The sequence below is a fragment of the Corythoichthys intestinalis genome, chromosome 1 (assembly GCF_030265065.1).
Source record: "Corythoichthys intestinalis isolate RoL2023-P3 chromosome 1, ASM3026506v1, whole genome shotgun sequence".
NCBI lineage: Eukaryota > Metazoa > Chordata > Actinopteri > Syngnathiformes > Syngnathidae > Corythoichthys > Corythoichthys intestinalis.
The window spans coordinates 58,581,275-58,606,536 of NC_080395.1; the positions used below are offsets into that span (position 1 = coordinate 58,581,275).

Here is a 25,262-nt window from a genome sequence, read left to right on the forward strand (position 1 = left end):
GTCATGGCTTGACACGTTTGCGCCTGCAACAAGACCTCCACCAAACCCAGCTCTGGCCTCCTTCACCCTCTTCCCATCCCTAGCCACCCGTGGTCCCATATCGCCCGGGACTTTGTCTCCGGTCCCCGCCCTTCCCGAGGTAAAGCCATAATACTCACTGGGGTTGACAGATTTTCCAAGGGGGCCCACTTTATTCCACTTCGCAAACTCCCAACAGCAAAGGAGACCTGAGAGCTGCTCGTCCAGCATGTCTTCCGCCTGCACGGCATTCCGTCTGTCATTGTGTCTGATAGGGGTCCACAATTCACCTCCCAGGTATGGAAGGCTTTCTGCGCAGCTCTGGACGTTGGTGTGAATCTCTCCTCAGGTTACCATCCTCAAACCAACGGCCAGTGTGAACACACAAACCAGCAGCTGGAAGCGGCCCTTCGCTGTATCGCACAGTCCTGTCCCAACTCCTGAAGCGACCACCTTACCTGGGTCGAATATGCCTATAATACCTTGCCGAACGCCTCCTCGGGCATGTCCCTTTTCTTGTGCTCACTGGGCTACCATCCCCCCTTGTTCCCATCCCAAGAGCAGGACATGGCGGTTCCCTCTGTGCAAAGGCATATCAACCGGTGCACCAAGGTTTGGAGACGAGTACGCGCTACACTTATCAGATCGTCCGAAAGTTCCCAGGCCCAGTCCAACCGCCACCACTCACCAGCCCCTATCTACACGGTGGGGCAGAAGGTATGGCTCTCCTCAAAACACTTGCCACGAAGGGTTGAATCCAGGAAACTGGCCCCACGTTTTGTCGGCCCCTTTGAAATAGAGAAGGTGGTGAATCCCTGCTCCGTCCGCCTCAAGCTCCCTAGGTCTCTCCGTGTCCATCCCACCTTCCATGTTTCCCAGGTAAAGCCGGTGTCGTCATGTCCATTGCCCCCCCGTGCTGACTCATCTTCCTCCATTGTCAATTGACGGGCACCCAGCCTTCAAATTGAGGCGGCTCTTGGATGTCCGCCGCCGTACGGTACTGTACCTCGTCGACTGGGAGGGCTATGAGTCAGAGGAGCGAAGCTGGATCCCCGCCTGGCAGGTGTTGTTCAGGTCCCTGATACGCGACTTCCATCGTGCCCATCCCGATTGCCTGCCTTGGGCGCCACTGGGTGGAGGTACTGTTAGGGCTCCTTGATTGCAGGCTGGAGACCAGATCGGGGGGAGACAACGACAGCCATCAGAGCCATCAGAATTGGCCGCCTTTATAAGCCAGGATGTTGCCGCCACTCATCACCAGACCAACTTTTCAGCTTTCCCGTCAGTGAAGTCCAGAATTCAGGTATTTACCACATCTTACCTGGCTAATCAGACCTCTTGTTCAGTCCCAGTATTCCCCGTGCCTTCTCCCAGAATTGTACCGACGCCTGATTGACCTCCTGTCAACACCTGCCAGCTACAAGCTCAAGTGCACGTGTGCTGCTGTGACCCTCGTGCGCTCATAAATGAACTTTTAAGAATCACCACAGCCACTCTTGTGTCTGCTTTGGGGTCCACTTCCCAGCGCACCCTAACAATGACGAGGTACTGAAAACTAGGGCTGTCCCAAACGACTAATTTTCTCCCGATTAGTCAGCCGACTATTTTTACAATTAGTCGACTAATCTAATAATTACATTTTTTTTTTTTTTTTTACCAATTTAGCAATGAAATTTTTGTTGACGCTTATCAATTCACAAAAAACATTGGAACACTCAAATTATTTATTAAAGTACAAATAAACACGTAAATAACAATAATAAATCACAAATAAACAATGAGTTCAAATGCTGATAGAATTAACTAGTGTAGCATCCCGATTGAAAAGATGGTCTCTTAAACTGATGGTTTACAACTTTTATTCCATCCTTGATGTAAACACACTGTAAGAGCTACGGTGCACACAAATAAAGCAACACAATTAGAAATTAACAAAAACTTTTCACCTTTTTCCTTTTAAACCTTATTTATATATCAATGAATTGCCTATATGAATTGCCTTTACCTTAATTTATTACCTTATCATTGACAATCTCTCCCTTGAGTGCAATCACTGTATATACTGTATATATTTATGACCTTTTAACCTTATATAATTTTCTATACCATAAAATAAACCATAACATGAAATAAACCTTTCAATTAGCATTAAGAACAATACTAATAGCACTTATAGGCCCATTGTCAATGAAACATTATTATTTAGTAAGGCGACAGCACCCTCTGGTGTACAAAAAAATGAAAGAAAAAAAATTACAAACTGCGTGAAGGCGCTTGAGGTGTTTATTCACGGCCGACGTGCAGCCAAGCTTGGCATTGAAGAGAAAGGACAGAAGAGTGTACTCTCCTTTGTTTCTTTGAAATAAGGCAATGTTTTGGACACTCTGGTGCGCTTTTTTTGGCTTTGTGCCGCTTTCCCCGCTTGCAAACAGAGCATCCGACATTCTAACTTCACACACATATATTTTTTTAACCCTTCATTAACCGTCGACGGGATGTTGTGCTCGTCGACGGATTTACGTCATCGATGACGTCGACTATGTCGACTAGTCGGGACAGCTCTACTGAAAACACACAACTCAAATCTAGATGAGGGAGGTTTAACATTCCCCACCAAACCCACTTTGCCGAAACGTCTTCAAAATTGAAGCGCAAGCTACCCCTACAACCCAACCACAACAACAAACTTGAGCAAAACATGCTTACTTACTCTCTCTCTACTCTACCCCCACCCCAAGCCAGTAACCCTATTACTAGATGCTTCAATAGCCAGTGTCTCAAAAACACAATGGAGCAAGCAATAATGCAATAGTATTAGTAAATGCCAAGTAAACTAACACCACAAACAACAAACACAAACTAAACATAGTCTATGGTATTACCAAAAAAAAGATTGGGGGGAGAGAAGAATATTTTATATATATATATATCTCCAACTGGTCCTGTATGCCAGTGAAACATCATCTCATTTAATTCTGCCAACAGCAATAACAATGTAGTAACATACAAGAAGCAGGATAAACAGACCTTCAGTAACATTCCAAAAATAAACACTTCTCAATTGTGAAATCTGTCTGCCCATCCAATTGTGAAACATAAATTACTCGACACAAAGAGAGAGTTTTAAAAAAAAAAGGGAAAAAAAACAAAATAAACTTTTAGTCGCAAACTGGGCCTCCTGATGAAAAGGTAGTCTCGTAGTTCTTGTAATGAGCATTGAGCAATGAGTATTTCAGTTGCCAAGCAGCAGCATCAACAATAATGAAAATGAGCAAAAATAAATATATAAATAAATAAATTTTAAATTAAAAAAAGGGATCACTTTATAGTCAAATTGCTTCCCCCTATGAAAAATAATTCCACAATTCTTGTACATCAATGAGAACGTAACTTACCCCGTAACTCCAGTCCATCAGCGCGGGTCCAAGATTAAGCCTCCTCCATTCACAGCCTCAGCCCCACTAAAATGTTTGTTTACATACTCCGCTGCAAGTCCACTGCGGGTCATCGAATTTATAGGTTGTGTGATCCGAAAGAGTCAGCCCAAGAACTGCTGGATAAAGGAGGCCGAATTTCACTCCGGGGCAAGCTCGTAGTCGCTGTTTGACAGCTCCAAAGCCAGCCTGTTTCTTTGCGACCGTCGAGGTGTAGTCCGGGAAAATGGAGATCCTCTTTCCTTGTAGGTAATGGGTGACGCCTCCGACGACTTTCTCAGTATCTTGTTGCGGACATGGAGAAGGTGGACCCGGATAACGAAGGGACGCGGTGGCCCCCCGTCCCAGCGCTTGTCGCGAAGGATATGGTGTACCCGGTCTAGAACCAGTCTCTGGGCGAGACCAAGCAGCTCCTGCAGCAGCTTCGCCATGTACTCCGTCGGTCGCGGACCCTCTGATCTCTCCGGTATTCCAATGAGACGGATGTTGTTACGCCGCATTCTGCCATCCATATCCAAGCACTTGTCCTCAAGGTGAGTAATCTTGTCCAGCATCGAGCTAACGCTGGACCCCAGCTCCGTGATACGAGCAACACTGTCGGTAGCATGGAGCTCTAGCTTAGCCAAAGTAGCTCTGTGTGCCTCCAGCCTCCGGTGCATGCCCTCGACTGCTGTCTTGAATATCCCTTTAATCAGAAACATCTCCGAGCTTAGATTGGTAGACAAAGAGTCAATTTTGTCGAACTGTTTTTAGGGCACCTATGGTAGATTGTAGAAGCTCTGCGTATGTGGAGTCCACAGGCCCCAAATCAGTAGTGTCATTCGGGAGTCCGGGCTTACTGCGGCTTGATTTGTTTGAATCCGTTTTAGCACGGGTGGAAGTCATTGCCAAGCGAATTATCTTAAAATTATAGCTCAAAAGGGCGTATCAGAGGTTTCAAGCAACAAACGGGCCAAATAAGACGAGGTTTGTTAAGTTTAAATATATAAATTGGTCCACTCAGGAGCGGTGCTGAGACGCGTCCTACTCCACGCCCATCGCCTTCGGCCCGTAAGCTACTTTTTAAATGACAAATTCAAAATGAGCTTTTTCTTAAGTAGTAGTTTTTTGTTTTTTTGTTTTTTTTATGAGGACGTGATAGTTTTTTGGGGTTTTTTTTTTTTTTGATGAGGACGTGATCGACTGACCCCAGTTTTGAGATTGACCAGTCGCTCGCAAACAACGTATTGAGCATCCCTGCACTAGACTGAAATTTCCAGTTGGGGGGAGCAACAAAAGGCCAAGACATTTCCAGATATTGATAAAGACAAACAAAAAAAGACGATCTTCATCATGAAGCTACAAGTTTTATGTAACTCTCATCATTAGCAATAATAATTAATAGTATATGATCTTACTTGCAAAAGACATTAGTCCCCCAAATCCATCATTACTGCTGTTGGAAATGGTTGAGTTTGGTGAGCTGTCACCCTCACCATCAGACTCTCCAGGGAGCCTCAGACTACTGGGACGTGAAGGTCGCTGTGCCCTTTGAAGAAAAAAAAAAACATTTAAAAATACTTTTCAATTTGATTAGAGATATAAAACTTATTGCATGCAACATATATTAAAATATCACACCACCATAGATTCAAGACCACCATGAATGGAAAAGTATTTGTAACTGAACATGCTGTGTTTTGACATTGCATGGTTGGTCAGAGCGCCCATTTGAATGAAGCGATAGTTCATTCAAGTGATGAACAAGTTTAACACACTTGTTGCCATTGAGGTTCTGGCTGAATCGAGGGGTGTATGACTCCACTTGCTCTTCGGCATCAGGATCATCTTCAGAGGGGAAGCCATACTGAGGCTCAAAATATGGGTTGTCATACTCTCGTTTTTTTATAGCTGCATCCACCGGACCAGTTTCAGTTGCTGATCTGACAGAGGGCTGGCTGATAACTCCTAGGACCGGGTTGGGTGGGCCAGAACCAGCTGGTGCTTCACTATCAGGTGCTTCCCCTTGTTCCTGTTAAACATACAAAAAGGATTTACAGAAAAAAATGTGCATTCCAAAAAACACTTAAAATTAATATGGAGAATAAATCTTTGCCAAAATGTATTAGTGAATAAGTAGGTATTGGTAAAATGTTTGCAAAAATAAATCAATTATTCATTGACATAGGTGGCATACATGGTTGACTCCCTGGATGATTGTGCTGGGGCTGGAGCTTGCAGTTGTGCTGGAGCTTGAGCGAAGGGGCTGTCCATCGGATGTTTCGCCAGGACCATCCCCGCCGGATGGAGCATCTGAGCCTTCTCTTAAATCCTGGAAGTCTTGAAACTCCACCTCACTTGCATCTCCTAGGGCAGCATGTGTATGTGGCTGTAGGCCTAAAGCATCACGGTCAAACAATTAATTTACATAAAAAACAAAAAAAATGACAAATGTGATCATTTAAATCCAGGAAATACGATTGACTTAAAAATATGATTTTCCAATGTATAATATACAGTAAACACAACAAAATATACAATTATCAATAACGTATATACATACTTGGTGTGTCTCCCTGAATGTCTCCTTGAATCATCTCACTCACGAGGTCTCCAAGTGAAGAGTAGGATGAGCTAGAGTCGTCATATGCCTCGCTGTCACTACCACTGAAAAAGACGCATCATTGTATACTGAAACAAAACACCTATGTTTATCATAGATAATATGTATTCTTTGATTAAGAACACTGTCTCAATGAAAAGCATGAAGGGGCATGTTCATCTTTACCTGTCGGTGGGGTCAGAATCATTGCTCTCATCCTCAAATGGACTTGCCATAGCCTCGATCAGCTGGGAACTTCCATCAAAAACTCTATAAACCACCGGCTGGAGCTGGTGAGCATACCACTTAGGTTTATCACCAATTGATGATGGGTCAAACACATCTGAAACGAAAGTGTGCAGGATACAGTTAGTTTTTTTGTTTTAAACAATGAAAGATTACAAGAACAAAAAGCACACTATAAATTTGTAACTATCATCTTACTATTATGAATTCTCTGAAACGCAAGATTAGTGGGATTGAGAGCCCACTCTCCATAGAACTCCACTGCTTGGGTGTGGGAAAGCTTATCAGCAAAACCAGATCGCCTCGGCCGAGAAGCGAGAAAAGATGATGACTGAAAAGCCACCACAGGACGTGGAAAGAGGCGCAAGGTCCTTGTGTGAAGTTGAAAACCGTGGAGAACATTCTGAGAGTTGAAGAACCGTACCATGGCCACTCTATGTAAAATAAAAAGTATGGAATATAGCTCTTTATTTCAAAATCAAGTACTTGTACAAACAAAAAAAATCTCTGCAAAGATGGTGAGACAATAAATATACAGCATGACGACGCCAATAAACAAACAGCTTGCCTGGTGGCTACATCCACCGAATCAACATCATTGCCATAAATGAGGGGGTTGAACTCAGTGGATGATGGTGAAGCTTTATCACGTCCAGGGGGAAGAAAGGGCATTTCCTGGCCTTCTTGGAACTTCTCTAGGTTCAAAATGGGCTGGGTGTTCAAACTCATACTCGCCAAGGCCTGGAAGATGCGATACAAGGTTAAACATAGCGAGAGGGGAAGACTAAAAACAACACTTTGATGAGCCACTCCCAAAATAGGCAACAGCATTAAGGAGTTTATCCACAACCCATTAAAAAAGTTAAGAAATCTATTACTTTGAGAAACCAAGTTTGTTTTTTTTAACAAATTATCCAGATGGCTCGAAAATATAAGGAATGGATGGAAGTTGCCGGACTGCATTTCTATGAAGGATATTTATATTTACAAAAAATACAAAATGATCAAATCCCAGTGGATCAATGATGGTGCCTATAGAGGGTGTGTCATAACTGTGGAGGAGGGCAAATGTTCACTATGCTGCATAGTTGTCAGTGTTTAGCTAAGCATAATGGAATATTTAGTTACTTGATCTGGTGGAATGTTTTTGTTAAAAGGTATCCATTTCACCTTTTCTGCTTTCGCTTACCAGGACACTCACTGATGCAAGAATCAAGGCACGCATATTCAGTCATGCTCAAGCCAGAACTAAGCAGCACGTTAAGGGGTCTGGAAAACATTCTAAAGCACTGTAAAATGCATGTTACTCAGTTCTTGAGAAAAGTAATCGTCACAAGCAAAGTAATGTTAAAGAGGGTGCAGGAGCATTCCGCAGGAGAATAAATATGTAACCTTATTTTCACAGGAGAAGATCTGCTTTTGGGTGATCACGGTCAACCTAACCAGACACTAGGAAGGGGATATAAGAGAGATGTTGGGAGAATCACATGTTGGCCTGAGGTGATAAGTGTCACTGGAACAGCACATGACAAAATAATGGCCCTGTCCATTTTTTTCCATGTTGCCATTCAACAGTGAAACACTTTTTTTGCTAAAACTTCAGGGACAAACATGTACGTATACGGCCACAGAAATGATGTATACTTCATGAAATAGATCTATTTTTACAGTGCTTTTAAAGCCACAGCTTAACTGAAGAAAGTGTTCAACTGCGTTTCGATACATAGAAGGCTATTGTTTGACACAAAAATGGACAATACAGGAGGGAGTCTAAAAGGGGTACAACAAATGTATTTATGAGCAATGTAAAAGAAAAACACTTCAAACACACATGTATGAATATAGTTGTGGTCACAGGTGAATGTTGTTCAATATTTTAACGCTATACACTCAGAAAAATCATTAAAAGCCACACACTGCCATGCTATCTATTGTGAGGTAAGCGATGGAAACTTCTGACCACAACTGTATAATGGACAATCACAAGGCCCTTTCACACTGCTTATCAAAAAAAAAAAAAGCTGTCGTGCGTGTGCACATGTTGTACAGATACAGAATGTGCACAGAAAAAAAAACTTCCCGTTACACCTCGGATGCATTGATTTGTTGAAAAGGCGGTGTGAAAGGGCCTATAGAGAATAACTAATGAAAATAAAGTGGTTATGATGGGATGATGACAATGATACACCAGCAGATCTTTTCAGAAATCTTGGTAACGTGGTCAACCTTTCAAGGTTTACCCCTTTATATGATGTTCAGTAATCACTGGTATAACCAAAACTAAAATTCCTAGCTGAAAAAAAAGTATACTGTAATAATCTAAGTGAAAAATTAAAATGTTTTTCACAACATTACAAACCGTAAGTGCTATTTCCTTCCTTCATGTATATTTTTTTATTGTTAAACTGATACGTACACATCTCTAGACACCCAACTGATACATACGCATCTCCAAACACCCGCCTTTGTCAAATATTCACACACAAGGATAAGACCAAGGAAACATGCAAAGCCAGCGAACTGGCTCTGATTCAAGGTAGAAAAACTGTACACCCGCAGACATAAGCTTTGAGACTTTTCACCATTTAGTTAAATGAGACAGTCTCAATACTTTTGACCAGGGGTGTAGTTATATACAGTACGTATTAATGAGTCTATACAAGTGTGTGCAACAACAAGTTTTACTGAAAACAGATATTACTTTAAAAAACAAAAAATGACGCTTGAATTGAAGATGTGTCAAAAATAATACTCTGCTTAATACACTCTTTAAGTTGAAATGAATTGTCAGTGTCGGTTGTAAGAAAAGTTGTAGTATTTACTTAACTAAATCTAAATAGTATAATTTCAGGTTGCCACAAACAACTATTTTGATGGTTGACTAATTACCTATTACTTTTGCGATTATTGATTAATTGCAGCAGCCCTGGAGAATTTGAAATTCAAAGGGGTGTAGAGTTGGGGCTAAAATTTGTGCCATCACATCCAGAATCATTAAAATTTTGATTTGAACTCTTAAATTTGAATGGCTGTTTAGAAGACCTGAATATAAATATAATCATTATTATTATAAATATAATTTGAAATTGTAGTGTTTAGTTTTAACCATTCATTCACCTTCAATGGTGCTCATCCTGTTTAAGTCTTAGAGTGCTGGAGTCTATCCCAGGTGATATAGGGTAAAAGGCGGACTACACTCTGAACATGTCACCAGTCAGTCCGAGGCCACTTTTAATGACTCTCACATCAAAACTATCACTGAGCGAGATTGAACCCACACTGCCTGTAAAGAAGCTCGGCGAATGCACAACCACACTATCAGTGACTAATTTTAATAATTGCATTGAAAAACTAAATCTACAATACAATTCAAAGTTGAATATATTAGTTAGAAATTTACGCAATTTCAATAAACTTGAAACAATGTAAGACTATGACATTCAAATTTGTTTCTTAGAAATTATACTTGACCTTCACTAAAAGCTTAGCGGTCAAAAAGCACATCTTCCATGTCAGCCATATTGTGCTTTGTTCCCACGTCTTATCATTGGACAATAAGGCTACGTTCATACTACAGGTCTTAATGCACGAATCCGATTTTTTCGTGTTTTTCCGACTCGAGTGAGGCATTAACTTGGCGGTCTGAACGTGACAAGTCACATAGAACTGGACCATTTCAAATCCGATCTGGGTCACTTTCGTATGTGGTTCAAATCCGATCTGGGCCACATTTTTCCAGACTGTCGCGGCGGTCTGTACTGTCCATTCTCCGGAATCGGAATTCATGCACTAATTACGTCAGGAAACAGCAAGAGGCACGAAGGACGGCAGCGATGCAGGCATTAGCTCCTAGCTTGAACTCTGCTTTTAAGCACGAAGCGGGCTTGACCACAGTCATAAAAAAATAAAATGAAGAAAAGGATAACCCTGTCAATTTTCGATTTTAATTCTGTGCGCCGAATGAGCAATATTTCATTATTGAACACATTGCCGAGTCGGGGCAAACTGACTCACCCACGTCATTTCACGCACACACGTCAAGGCTTATGTGTGTGCGTGTATGCGTTCTATCAGTCCATATAAACTTTGAAAATAAAACTAAACGTGGATTATTAATGTCTGTTATTTGTATCCTCTTTTTAACAAGAAAAATATGATAATCCCTGGAATGACAGCCAACATGTGTGGTCATTTGTTTTGATGCTTCTGCACATGCGGGTCGTCTTGCTCAGCGTGTGTCGGACTGCAAATTACTGCGCATGCGTAATACTTGAATGGTCTCAATGGTCAAAGACAGTCTGAACGGGCATGCCAAAAAATACAGATATGACAAAAATTTGTGCATTTGTGATTTGTGCATTAAGACCTGTAGTATGAACGTAGCCTAATTGCATTCAAAAGACGCTTTAGTGCTGAATACTATTGTAACTAATTGCTCTTTAGTCTCCCAAAAAAAGTCCCTCCAGAAACTACAGCTCCTCAAAAACTCAGCAGCACGCCTCATCACTCGGACTCCCAGCACACACATCACCCCCATCCTCCGTCAACTTCAATTGCTCCCAGTTAAACAAAGAATTAACTACAAGATCCTCCTCATGACCTTCAAAGCAGTTCATGGCCTGGCTGCTCCCTACCTATGTATTCTCCTCTGTATTAACCGTCCCCCCAGTTCTCTTCACTCTTCACCTACCCTCCACTTTTTTGTCCCTCGTATCAGTCTCACCACCTTTGGTTTTAAAGCTTTTCATCACTGTGCTCTGGAATTCCTTACCCCCTGACCTCCGCAACATATCAGTTCTGTCTCTTTTCAAATCCTGACTTAAAACATTCCGGTTTAATCTCTCATATCCACCTTGATTTTGAGCTGTCTTGTCTCAACACTTTTTTCCTGGTTTTATCAGTTTGTGATTTTATCTGTCTCTTGTAAAGCGTCCTTCAGTGCACCGAAAGGTGCTTGAAATTAAATGCATTCATTCAAGAGAAAGAGTGATGACATTTTGGGGCATATGGGAAGGGAGTTCCCACTCAACCAAATATTGTGGTGCTACAAATTTGGCTGCTTAGGTGGAGGTCTGCTCTCTCAAAGTGCCCCTCTAGCTTGAATTATGTTCCAGACTGATAAATTCATTTTCGAAGTATGTAATTCAAATTCAGTTTTTTAACTGACCTGTTCGAGTTTGAAAATTCAAATTGGAATGTCAATTATTCGCATCCAGTTTCTAGTGGCATAAATTTCGCCCATAAAAGAGCCTTGTTAGTATTCACCAAATACGAGAGGAGCAAGTTCTGAATGACTTATCTCCAATCATTTTTAAGAATATCTAATATTCTTTTATAAAACTATGCCAAATACAGTGGGGAGAACAAGTATTTGATACATTGGCAATGGGTTTTGCCATTGGCAGTGTATCAAATACTTGTTCTCCCCACTGTATCTTACAGCTTGTATGCAGCGTTAGAGCGCAATTCCGTTGTTAACATTACCATACAAATGAATGTCATCTACAAAGTCACTGCATCTACCTTGAGATCTTCCTGTGATTATTTAAATCAAATGAACATTTTTCCGAGTTATGTTAATTATGTGCTTACACCATGAAAGTGGGAATATGAAGTGTCTGTTTCCAAGAAACAGAACCAAATTCTGACTAAGTCTTTAGTTAGAGGTCTGAGAGGGATCATCTGTTGCAAACAGTATTAATAGCAAAACTTTTTTTCATGGATAAAGTTTCCTAAGAACTGAATTTACCTTCAGGCTCTAAAGCATGCAAAAAAAAAAAAACAACAACAACAAAGAGCAGAAAACATTGTTTTTCGTTAGTGCACAACAAGAACAATTTGCAATGCATCGCTTGTACACTCTTAACAAAATACATACAAGTTTGTTGGAGTAGGAGGCCCCTACTTTTTTCACAGCTGAAAAAGAGGTTTTGTGTTAGGTACGTTACGTAGCGCCGAAAGAGAGGTTTTATATTGACTTACACAGCAGAACAATTAAGGAAGGTGGAAAACAATGGTTTGCGCATTAAAAATGCCTGAGTTCCAGAAAGTCATAAGATGTAAAGTACGCTACATGGTCAATTCAGGGCAAGGATAAAACAAGACACATTAGGTACCTGCTTCAGATGTTTTTTAAGCTCGCCAGCTTCAGGCTCAGGAAGAGGTGGTAGAATCTCAGCATTTGTAGGTGCCTTTACCTACAAAACAATTGCAGTTGCATTTTGTTGGATTGATTTGAATCAAAATGTCAAAAGATGACTTTTTGGGGGGAAAAAATAGTTACCCTGCTGCTATCTAGATCCACAAGCCACACATCATCAGGAATTTTGAAGTCAGATTTGTAAAGGAAAAAGCTAGCTGGTACACCGATGATGTAGGGAGTAGGTGCAAGAAGCAGCTGTGCAGAATAAAAGAGAACATGAGTGAACAGAGAGCCATTTCCCGCTTGACATCGGTCTTTTTTATTTAAGATCTCTCTCAACATTTGTATGAACCTTTGTGCGTTTAATAACAAAATCTGAATAATATCACACAATATGCTTTTTGTCGTTTTGGCATCACTTTTAAACTAACGTACAATACGTATTATGTGTTATACCTGTTCAGCTGAGGCCATGCATGTTGGTAATAAAGGAATGACAGGGAACATGTACTCCAGGGGATAGATCATGGCCACAAATGCCATTACACTCATGGATAAAGCATTATAGTCTCTTGACTGGAGAATAACCTGAAGAGGGAAAAAAAAGACCAAATGAATATTGGTAATAACATTTCTAACATATCTCAAAAGCCCATATTAAACAACATCCCCTGCTAAGAGAATTCTAAATGTGGTTGCTGTTGGAAGAAAAGTGTGGGTTTCTTTCTCCATCACATCCAGTTGTGTTGGACTTTGGTTTACTAAAACAAGAAAACAGCAGTTGGAAATGATCTTGTCTGTGTTGTCTGTTTCAAAATGAATAGAGGAGGTGTGGTCTAGACAGAAGTATGCATGCGACAAAACTGATGACTTACAAGCATTGAGTAATTCTATTAAAATTTCAGGGAAAAAATATCAACTTTTACCTTGTGTTCCAGCAGCACACAAGACAGAACCTGAAGACAGGCATCCACACCCAGCAACTCCAAAGGCAAGTGCAACGGAAAATCGACCATAGAGAAACGGGAATTGTCAGGCAGTGCAAAGGTGAGAGACCGTTTCATTTCACGGGGCAGCACTTCCACATCCACACGCCTCTGGCCTGCCACTGGTACAGGTGAGCGTTGCAATCGGTATATCCATGATTCTATGTCCCGTAGGTCAGCCAAAAGCTGGCTTCCCTTCTCTTCCACTGAGAGTGCCCCAGTAAACACTCGCCACATTGTGTCTCTGTAGGGAACATGAGTATATTTTTGAGGAATAACAGTATGCCAAATGTGAACGCTCCCTATCAAAAGTCAGTTCCACTGATTGAAGCACGTGCCCAGAGGAGTCGAAGCTGCGTTGATGCAGAGGTAATTGCTACACATACAAACAAACCGGGCTCAGCAACAGTTCACTCAGTAGTAGTCACAACATATTAGTTGTTGTTTTTAAAGTCAGTAATTAGTATTGCAATATTAACAAGGAATTAGTCCAACTTTATCAATGAGTACAACTGCTGTTGAAAACTGAAGAGTAAGATAAATAAATATAGCCAACTTCACTATATTTTGTGTGCGATTTTGTATACAACGGATATACAGTGAGGAGAAGAAGTATTTGCACCCCTTGTGAGTTTGCAAGTTCACCTACTTAGAAAATGGGTAGAGGTCTGACATTTTAATCTTAGATGCATTTCCACTTATAGAGACATAATCTTTAAAAAAAAAAAAAAAAAAAAAAAGCCGGAACTCACATTGGATGGTTTTTTAAAATAATTTATTTGTAATTTACTGGGGTTGATAAGTATTTGTACCCCTGAAAATCAGCAACAAATGCTATATGACACTCAAAGAGTTGTCAGTCTACCCAAAAAAAAAGTCCACCTTTACCTCGAGTAACAACCCACCCACCACACGTTTGAGCTCATTATTGTGACCTGTGCACCCCACAGTCAGTCATAATCCAACTGTTACAATGGGCAAGACCAGAGAGCTTTCGAAATACACCAGGAAAAAAATTGTTGAGCTCCACAAAGCTGGAAAAGGCTATGGGACAATTTGAAAGCAGCTTAATGAGAATAAATCAACAGTTGCAGCAATTTTTAGAAAATGGAAAAGGCTAAACATGATTTATAATCTACCTCAGACTGGGGCTCCATGTAAAATCTCTCCTCGTGGGGCATCACTCATAATGAGAAAAGTGAGGTTTCAGCCTAGAACTACACGGCAGGAGCTGGTCAATGACCTGAAGAGAGCTGGATGCACAGTTTCGAAGGCTACTGTCAGTAGAACACTACAGTGCAACGGTTGAAAATCATGCATTGCTTAGAAGGTCCCCCTGTTGAAGCCAGTACATGTGAAGGCCCGTCTGAAGTTTGCCAGGGAGCATTTGAATGATGCAGAAGGGTCATGGGAGAAAGTCATGAGACCAAAGTAGAACTTTCTGGTGCAAACTTTACTCGTCGTGTGTGGAGGAAAAAGAAGGATTAGTACAATACTAAGAATACCATCCCCACGGTGAAGTATTGGGATGGAAACATCATGCTTTGGGGCTGCTTTTCGGCAAAGGGGACAGAACGACTGTACTGTATAAAGCAGAGGATGAATGGTGAAATGTATAGTTAGATTTTGAGCCACAACCATCTTCCCTCAATCAGAGACTTGAAGATGAGTCGTACCTGGATCTTCCAACATTACAATGCTCCAAAGCACACAGCTAAGATGACCAAGGAGTGGCTGCGTAAAAAGCATAGCAAGGTTCTGGAGTGGCCTAAAAAGTCTCCAGTCCTTAATCCAATAGAAGATCTTTGGATGGAGCTGAATCTTGGAGTTTCTCAACGATAGACCTATCACCTAGACCTGACAGATCCAGAGAAGATTTGTGTGGAGGAATGGGCCAAAATCCCAGTTTCTATATGTGAAATTGGAAGTGTAATTGCAAAAAAAAAAAAAATTTAAAAAAAAAAAAAAAAAAAATGGACATTCTGGACTAAACATTAGCATTGCCTTTCCAAGGGCTACAAATAATGATGAACCCCAGTAAATTACACATAAATTTTTGAAAAATCATACAACGTGAGTTCCGAAATTTTTTTTTTAGATTACCTCTCAATGAGTGGAAATGCATCTATGATTGAAATGTCAGACCTCTATTTTCTAAGTGGGTGAGCTTGCAAAATCATAAGAGGTGCAAATACTTTTGCTCACTGTACATTATGCATATGAAGACACAATGTGACAATGTCCTTTTTGGCGTGTTGGTAATTGTTTCTGAGGCTGAGGGAAAACTGTCATTAGCTGGACCAAGGGCTACTACAGACCTCAATCTCTTAGTGGAATCACTGAAGAAAAAAAAAACCTTTCAGCCACAATATGATGGCTTGTCTCTTTTTCTGTCATTGCCTGACATTTCATTCCACTATTTCAAAAAGAACAATTATCTGCTAGCCTGTGGGTTGTGTAGCTTTCTGAAGTTATAACAAAGGGCATGATGTTATGCAGACATGCCAGGTGTGTTACAGTTACTAAACATTCACAGGCCTGAAAGGGGAAAATAAATGAATTAATGTGGAGTAAAACTTATCAGGGAAACAGTCATTCAAACAGAATTTTTAAACATTTTTTCACATTAAAATTGCAATCACAACTGAGCCAAAAGGGAGTACCACAAAGACGGAACTTATCCGGTGTGACGATTCTAGGAATAAAGTCACTTTAATTTCCATACTAAGTCTTACTAATTATATTTATATATGACTAAAGCCAAATATTAAACAAGTTATACAAATGTCCTTATAAAATGAAAATGAACGCTTTATTAAATTTGTAGAATTTGTGATGGCGTTTGCAAGACTAGACACCAAAAACAAAGGCGGATAAAACACAGTTCTAACCTTTGGAATGTACGGGGCAGTCCAGCACGCTGTGTTAGCCTCTGACTGCAGCAGTCCACCATCCTCTTGAGAATATATAAGCATTCCCTGAAGGTGGAGAAAAAGGGGTAGTGGCTGAGTATACATAACGAGGTCAATGTACTGTTGCGATTCCTGGCAGCCGTCTTTGCAGTATTTCGCCTCAGCTGTGCAGGCTTTTCAGTATTTAGATCAGTATTTGGTGGTTCAATCTCTCCAGAAGCAGACTGAGGCGCTGGCTCAGCTTTATTGGATTGTGATAACCCTGAAGACTGGCCTCCACTGCTTCCATCAGAGCCCTCACTTGTGCTGTCCCCTCCTTGAGTCTCGGTGGGGCCACTCTTGTCCATACGGGTGCGATGATGCCCACGCTGAAATGATCGGTAGAAGTTGACACAGATTCCATACCGAGTAATTCCTGAGTCCTTGTCAGTTAGAGTAAAAACGAATGAGGAGTCATCGCGTAGGCTAACCCTACGCTGACGTATACTAAGGCAGCCTTCTGGTTGGCAAAAGAACACCACATCTGGTGGGAGTGGAAAGTCCTGGTGGTCTTCCAGAGGGTATCGTCGGAGAAGCTGAGGGGTCTGGGCCACACTATCGCTACTAGGTTGCCTAGAGGGGAGATGGACACACATGAGATATGTAATGAAGTGTAACATTTGTAACACAAGTGTACAGCATGATTGCTGGAGTTCACCTTTGTTATTCTTCTATCTGCATATAAGATATTCCTAAGTGCCATTATGGCACTGTGCTGAGCCACCGTAATGCTTAATATGATATAACCAATGAAATTAATGTTTAAAAAAACCATGAGTAACAGAGCCAGTACCGGTTCTGACAGGGACCCTCTGACTGGCCCTCAGTGGCCACCACTCTCAAAAGACTTCGTATCGGATCATGTTTACCCCAAAATTTGTTCCAGTGGCGATACTCTTGACAGTTTCCCTACAAACAACTGTTTCTGACAAACACTGATTAAGAGGGAGTTTTTATTTTCTCCAGCACCACCACATACAAAGAGCTGCTGTGCTCACCTTTGCATGCTTACTCATATGAGTAGGCCTATAAATGCTAGAGAAAGTCACACAAAAATAGAACTGGAGACACATTACATTTCTTTTATCGTCTTAAACACTCCATCTCTTTTCTGCTTATTGTACAAGACATCAGCAGCAACCATGGCAAAAGCTTGTGATTTAAGGGAATTGTTCAACCTAAGTTTTTTTTCCCCACATTTTATGCATTGAATGCTGTCTTAATAAAGCCTTCCAATGATAAAACATCCAGCAAATATTTCTATTTATATTTCAGAAAGAAAACAGTAACAGATTTGAATTGCTGTCCGTATGTTTACTTGAGACGAAATCATCAACAAGAGACAAAGGAAATTGTTACCTTGCACCAACCACCACCAAGTAGTCAAGGAGTCGTGGGCACGGTTTCTTTTTCTCCATATTGGATTGACGGAGTCTTTTATTTTCACGTCATTCGTGATGAATGTTCACCAGTCCGTGACGGATTTCAGTCAAAGCTGGTAAGTTTCAATTCTATTGTGTAGTACAATGCAGTTACAATCATTTTGAAGGTTTTGTAATTCTGTGGTTGAATCTGAAACATAAGAAACATAATGGGTAAAAAACTACAGATGGTAAAATTACATTGCGTGTTAAAGTTTTCTTTGACCACAATACAATAAATTAAGAGTGCCAACCTCAAGATCAAATTGACAACATAAAACGCTCAGAAGTATTCAGAAATAATTAAAATTGAAAATTTTCGTCAGTGCAAGTGAAGAGATTAGTCATTAGCAGTGAGAAGTAAGACACATTTAATATCATTGTTTATTTTATAAACTATTCCCTTCTGTACAGATAAAACAAAGTAAGAAACTACTTGAAGTAAATAGTCTTCAAAAGATCAATAACTCTGCCAGACATTTCAGTAAATGTGCTAGGATTTTTTTTCTTGCTAAAACACCATTTTAACTACACTACACAACATCAAATTGTATCGTAGTTGTATGGTAGACTAAATGGTTGGTAGTCTTTCAGTCTGTTGGTGTTGTCATTTAGAAGTTATTTTCTGTTTTGAGATATTAGCACATGTTGTACTGAGGGATTTTCTGAGATTAACCAATAATGTGAGCTACTTAAGGGTCTTTGTGGCGTTTGCACTCCCTTTAAGGTCTACACTAGAAACATTGTAAGCGTTGTAAGTTGTCACTATTTATATATGGTTATTCAAAAAGAAGGAACTAATTTCATTACTCAATAATTTCACAAGGAAAATAAAGACAAAACTCCAGCCAAGTCATGAGCATTATACTCACAATACACTTATATTTAGTGTTTTACGATTGTTCAATGTGTCCACTACCTCCAGCTTGAGTATGAGTAAAGATCCTTACTATGGTTTGATTGCTGTTGTTGAATGTTTAAGTAGTAGTATACAGTAGAGTAGCAGTGGTACAGAAACATAATGTATCCTTACAAGTAGAAGTGCAAGGATTACGTCATCGACAATTATTATCAAATTAATAAACAATTATCTTGATAATTATTCACTAGAGACCCTGATAGTTTTCAAATTGTCCATCCACTGAATTTCAGTACCTCAACAACAGCAAATATTCTCAAATTTCTACCATCCTCCAGTAAAGCAACCTGATCTGTATTTCAAAATAAGACATTTGAAAAAAATCAGTTTCTACCTTGAGAAAACCATTACCAACACTTTTGCCCATTTTCTGTTGCTCAACCAGAATTGATTTATATTTGAGCATTTTCAGCAATGTCAATTTTAGATCTTTTTTTTTTATTATTATTGAAGAGAAATTGTTGACAGATTATTCATTTATTAAAATGATCACTAGTTGCAGCCATACTCACAAGAAAACAACACAAGAAGAGGTCTGAGGATCTCTGAGGCCAAGTACAAAAGCAAGGTCTTGAGGCCCCTTACAACATGACTGCAGTGCCCCAGCGGCAGCATTCAAAACACCAACTCTGACATGACAGTGCTTGAGCACTCAAGCAATGTGGTATGAAATTGATTTATTCTTTTTGAAAGACATTATGGTTGATAAACACAAAAAGCAACTGAACAAACAAAACCTCCCTCCATGGTCACGAGCAACCTATTACAGAACTCATTTTTAAACTACCAACAAGCATGGACAGCTGAGATCAGATTGCATACCTAGCAATTACATGTGATACATTTTTCCCAACAAACAAACTCTTATGTCATGTCAGCACAGCAAGTCATACTACAAAAAGCATTCAGCAAAATATCTACAGAGTTTAAAATGGACGCCGATCATGATTAGCTGAAATTTTATTGCAAAGAAACAGAGGAATGATTAATGCAACCTGTCCATACAAAGTGAACTAGAACTTTCATCCTTCAGCTTCCACTTGTCACCAGCACTGCGTCCATGTAAAAAAACGAAATAAAAAAAACTAACAAGTACCATCAGCCACGCAATACATCGGAGGATGCATATTGGCGAATTTGCTCTTCCATTCCGATGAATTATAGCAGTGTTCCTGAACCACTACAGGGCCAAGGCATACATTACTGCATCAGGAAATAAATCTCATGAACATCACCTCACAGAAATTTCACAAAATATTGCAAGGTGACAGAGACAGAGGTTAATTATGCACCTTCTGCTATTTAGTGGAAGATATTTATTTGTTTTGCCTGTCAGTATATGTCATTCTGCAGACAGTTGAACAAAGATATATTATGTGCGAGCAATTACCTAGAAAAATTCTGCACTACTCAAACTGAATCAGCCTACAACGGATGTACCGAAAGCAAAATTTTGGGCCAAAACCGAATATTGGAAACACTTGTCCGAAAACCGAAAATTAATTTAATTATATTTAGATTACTGCCTTTTGCCTTTTTTTTTATTAAACGAACAGGCGGAAGTAAGATATGGTCCCTCCTTCTCACATGTACGCAAACATCTTCCAAAATGTTCTATGACCCGAGGCTCGAGAAATTTTGTTTGAAAGGTGCAAATTCTGAAAAATGTGACAAAAAGAGGAAGGGTCGTGCCATCAAATTTTTGTAGTAAACCACCGCAAATGCAAACATATGCATTTAAATACAACTTCATTTCTATACTGCTCGCTTGATTAAACTTCAAACTAGTCACACATGGGCTCAAATGCACTGTACTCGATGTGACGTGGCGGGACATCAATGAAAAGCAACTTCAGAACTAGCATGGAGCAGCGATGAAGCAAATTTATTTTCATTTCTTTTATACCTCAAAATACTTCCAAACCATGGACATTTTGGCTATGAGCCAGTAGTGTTGCTTCTCGCCATGTTTTAAATGCGTCATCACAGAACTATGGTTCTTCTTACCATTTGGTGTTAAACATTCAGTCTTTTAACCAAAAACCGAAAAAAAAAATTTAGCTATTTTCGGCCCAGCTTCGGCGCCGAAATTTCGGTCACATCTCTAAACCCACATGATAACTTCTCATGACGATTTCATCGCTCTACGCTGACAGACCCTAATGTTATAGGCCAATTTTAAAATTTCAAGGGGGCGCCACTGAGCCATTTTGTTAATTTTGCAACGTTACAAAAAAAAGTATCAAAATTTACAATTTTCTGCACGTATGTGCAAATTTTGGTGACTTTTCGTGCATGTTCAGGCCTCCAAATTGGCCGTTTTCATTTGCCCTGAAAAAATAAATAAATAAATAATAATAAAAAAAATAATAATAATCCTTTGCAAAACAATAGGGCCGGTGGCGGTAAACCAAAAATTTACCGTCACTGAAATTCTTCACGATGACCGACGTAATTTTGACCATGTCGGTAAATTAGGTAATTTAATAAAACAAGAAAATATAATCTTTTCATCCCGCTTTGACTCTTTGTTGTTCGGCTATGTTCATTCCCCTTTAAGAAAGTAGACAGTGTATTTACGTATGGAGTCACGTGGTTTTCAGGAAGCCAAACAAACAGAAGCCCGGTAGGCTAACGCTAGCAGCTAACACTACAAGTAAACAGGATGGAGTTGGGCTTAAGTTAGCTTCGCCAAACTTTCACCCGACATTAAGTAAACTCTTGGCAGGTTCCAGACGGGCTTTCACCCGCTGTCCTCCCTGGTTCTCATAATATCAGGACAGGATGCTTTCAGTGCTTTATTCTGATAGCCAAGCCACAGGCTAACGCTAGCGGCTAACAGCGGCTACAAATGAACGTGAAAGAGTCGGATAGCGGCTCTAACCTTGTAGAAACGGCTGAAATTAATGAGTGGACTGGGTACGGACTTCATGTAGCAATCATCATGTCGCGTTATTTGGCATCTCTGTGTGATTTCTCTGAAAGCTTTCATGATGGTAAAGCACTCAGCATAAAGTATAATCCAACAGTGAAGCCTATATATAATATGACAGTTTAATGGCCACAGCTATTTTTCTGTATGCGTTTGCTTTATTCGGTCATCATAAAACCTTAAATGTTTCATTGGCATCGGAGCAATACAGCTTTAATCTGGTTGTGTCTGTGTGGGGGGTGCATGTATAAAAAAAAATGTTTTGGGAAAAAAAAAAAAAACTGAAACCTTGACGTAAACACTTGTGTTGAATTATTATGTCACAACAGCCATTACCAATAAGTTGTCTGAAGTGTACTGTTAAAGCTGCAAGTCATTTGTGTTAGAATGACATGTTTGCACAGTCGTCATATTGATTTTTATAATGTACATTTGTCAAGTCATACAAGCTGTTATAAATGTTAACACTAGAATTCTTATTGTTTACAAGACTTTTTTTTTAATACTTAATGTTTAGACTGCATGTGCAATTGTTAAATTGAATGCTGGTTAAATAAATTTAACGAGAAACGGATAATTTGTATTCCATGCATTGATTCAAATTTTCAGCTTATATAACAGTCCGCTTGGTCAAATTTATCGTCATTTATCGTTATCGAGGTAAATCTGCTCAATTTATCGTGATACGTACTTAAGGCCATATCGCCCAGCCCTACCCACCACCCCAGTTTAAGAGGTCCTAGGTTCCAGAGGCCCTAGAAAGAAGATTCATAAGCCCCTTATAGTCCAAATGGATTTGACATCTAACTGTGTCAGTGGCACTGAAACATGAGCATTCCCATCCAGATTTCTGTTTAAATGACTTAGATGTCTATTTCAATCAATGTCATGCAATGGGTTAAATTCTATGAAGAAAAAAAAAAAAAAATCGACTTAACAGTGTTACTTAGAGTTGTAACTAGTGTGTGTTTGTTTTAACTCATTTTAATTTTATTAATTTACAAATGTTTTTTATGATTTAAAATATATATAATGCATAATGATTCATAATATATAACTGATAATATTTAAGTTTTTTTAAATGACCAAAAAGTCACTAGCTCAATAAAGTGTCTACTTTTGAAAAGCTGTCCACTGTAGTGAGCAGTACCTGAAAGGGTTACATAATAATAATAATCTTGAATTCATCTGACAGTGGCTACATTTACAGGACACTTTTATTCGGATTAAAAGTCTGACCGGAATAAAAATCCTGGATGCACACTCCCCCTTCAGAATATTCTAACCTGTAACGGCCCTTTCCGATTAAGATTCTATTGCGAATAAAAGGGGTGGAATATAAAAACGCTTCATAAAAATTTAGGAACCAACAGTTTTAACACCTGCATGTCTGTGACGACAGTATATGCGTTTGTGTTATTCCCGGAAGCTAATAGAAGCAGAGTGAGCGGAAGACAGGGTGGGCGCTAGACTAAAATCTTACTTGAGAAATTAAAAGATTTTAAAATTGCAAAAACTTGATTCTGGGAAAACGGAAAAAATAGACAAAATAACGCCAACGTTTAATGTCTAAATAGAGTGATGTTTTGTTGACACAAAAGTCAATACAAATTCTTCTTTAATAACTACTATTTTCAGTGTCTAGTATTTGATCAAATAAAAAAAAAACAAAGCATAGCTGGACTGAAAAACATGCAATTTGACCCAAAAAATCTTTGAAAATTCATTTTTTTAAACCATATTTACCAGTTACGACATTGAATGAAGGCAGCATCAATCTGCGCCTGTCAAAATAATTTGTTCCGACAACCGAAAGTGTGATGCATGAACACGCAAATCCAAATCAGATCAATATTTTTAGTGTACACGAGAACCATGCGTCCGATCATAACTTTAATCTGCAAATTGATCGCATTACGGAAATTGTATCCATGCAAACGTAGCCAATGACATGAAAATTTCAGGTCCAAGTTTAAAGGCAAAAAGGAGAGATTTGCCATTGGACATTACAGTAAACAGGAAATTTAATTATGCAACCACACTTTAACAGCCAATACAGACGCTACAGAAATTACACAATACATTATGGAAGCAATAATGTGGGCCAAACTGTAGGTCCTCATCAGTGAAGGTGTTTTTTATGCCCCGGCCTACTTTCAGAGGGGTGGTGTACAGACATTGGCAAATCCTTTTTTTTTTTTTTTTTTTTTTTTTAAATATTATTACCATTACAACAATGTATCCAATTTTAACTGTCACCTAAATACTTTTCGTTGCCAGCCCCCCGTTCGAATAGAATGGACATTTATCACCGTCAATGGCAACCAATGACTTCAGTGAATTTGCCATTTTAAATAACCAAAATTAAATCGCTCGTGCCATTTCTATTACAACGGCAGTTATCGTATCGACAGCAGTAAAAGCACACAGGAGGCAGCTGTGACAGTCCAATAAACTATGCTGATGGAATAGTCAGTGCAGCTCTTTGAGGTTATATCACTCAAAATATTAAAATAGCAATAACATCTTTGTCAGGCCTTGTCTGGACTTGTGGTTTGCCTCTCTCGCCCCATTGCTAGCTTGCTGCTTCCCTACGTCACCATTGGATTAGCTAGTTAGCTGCTGCTAGTAACGTTCTAGTTTAGTCTCTGCATATTTGTGCAAATCCTATTAAGATGGCGATGTGGTGGCAACGCTGGGCTATTGAAAACTTTAATAGATAAAGCACAAAAGTCAATTTGCTGACGACGTGACATCCTTACCTCCTTACATTAGCCAGCTAGGTGCTAACAGTGGCTGCGACGCCAGCAGCTGGTGACAGGCGGCCTGAAGAGCGGATGCCCTTCTCGGCCAAAGACAGCGGAGCAATCGGGTATCTCAGTCGTCCTCGACCTCTGTCAAAGCGACGTGTCATTTAAAGGCAAGGGGAACGGGCGTTGTACTAAAAGTTTGGCTTCGTCGAACAATACGCAGGCGACATGCTGAATTAATGCAAAGTGCGTGTTCACCGCCTCCCTGGTCTACCAGTTTTCAACCTGCCTTCACAACATCCTCATCTTCATCCTCCTCAGAGCGGGGAGTTCCGCAATCAGGGGCGGACTGGGACTAAAAAGCAGCCCTGGACTTTGACTCAGCCCAGCCCACAAGATACGCTATACGAAGGGAAACAGACCCCGTAGGGGTGTCCGGGGGCATACCGCCAAACCCTCGGGGAGAATTTTTTTTTTTTTTTTTTACATTTTATTGTAAAATGCATCAATTTCTTGCACTTTAAGAGAAAATGAAGAAAATATGTCTAGACTGTCACTGTCTGACTTGGGGCGCTCAAAGTACTGCAAGGCTGAACTGGAGTTGGGTTCATTTTCTGTACTAGCTCTATGATAGACCTGAATAAACAAATGAAAATGTATTCTTCAAAGCAAGTTTTATGTATTTGGGCAAATTCCACATTCTGAAACTGTCAATGATTATGATGATGATGAGAATAAATTCATTCATTCATTCATTCATGTATCCAATTGATTATAATATATCTCTATATATCTCTGTCTATAAAACGATTTCATTGTTTATGCCATAATTCAGTGGTCTCCAAACTATTCCACATAGAGCCGCAGCGGGCACAGGATTTC

The 25,262-nt window shown here is 39.9% G+C and overlaps 1 protein-coding gene across 32 annotated transcripts in view; it reads right to left on the bottom strand.

The window, feature by feature from the left end:
• madd (MAP-kinase activating death domain) overlaps positions 1–24,729 on the bottom strand; it is a 66,891-nt gene extending 42,162 nt beyond the window's left edge. For 17 of the 32 annotated variants that reach the window (XM_057833274.1, XM_057833218.1, XM_057833266.1 and 14 more), the window contains exons 1-15: positions 24,393–24,729; positions 17,718–17,930; positions 16,299–16,931; positions 13,348–13,651; positions 12,878–13,009; positions 12,563–12,676; positions 12,396–12,476; positions 7,672–7,728; positions 6,848–7,020; positions 6,478–6,713; positions 6,220–6,376; positions 5,995–6,098; positions 5,629–5,828; positions 5,210–5,463; positions 4,850–4,980 (exon numbers count right to left, since the gene is read on the bottom strand). In XM_057833274.1, the coding sequence (XP_057689257.1) occupies positions 4,850–4,980; positions 5,210–5,463; positions 5,629–5,828; positions 5,995–6,098; positions 6,220–6,376; positions 6,478–6,713; positions 6,848–7,020; positions 7,672–7,728; positions 12,396–12,476; positions 12,563–12,676; positions 12,878–13,009; positions 13,348–13,651; positions 16,299–16,931; positions 17,718–17,776 (2,635 nt within the window). In that variant the 5' untranslated portion in view covers positions 17,777–17,930; positions 24,393–24,729. The remainder of the gene's footprint in view (positions 1–4,849; positions 4,981–5,209; positions 5,464–5,628; positions 5,829–5,994; positions 6,099–6,219; positions 6,377–6,477; positions 6,714–6,847; positions 7,021–7,671; positions 7,729–12,395; positions 12,477–12,562; positions 12,677–12,877; positions 13,010–13,347; positions 13,652–16,298; positions 16,932–17,717; positions 17,931–24,392) is intronic. The other 15 variants (XM_057833319.1, XM_057833391.1, XM_057833328.1 and 12 more) reach the window with 2 other exon arrangements.
• Positions 24,730–25,262: the final 533 nt, after the last annotated feature.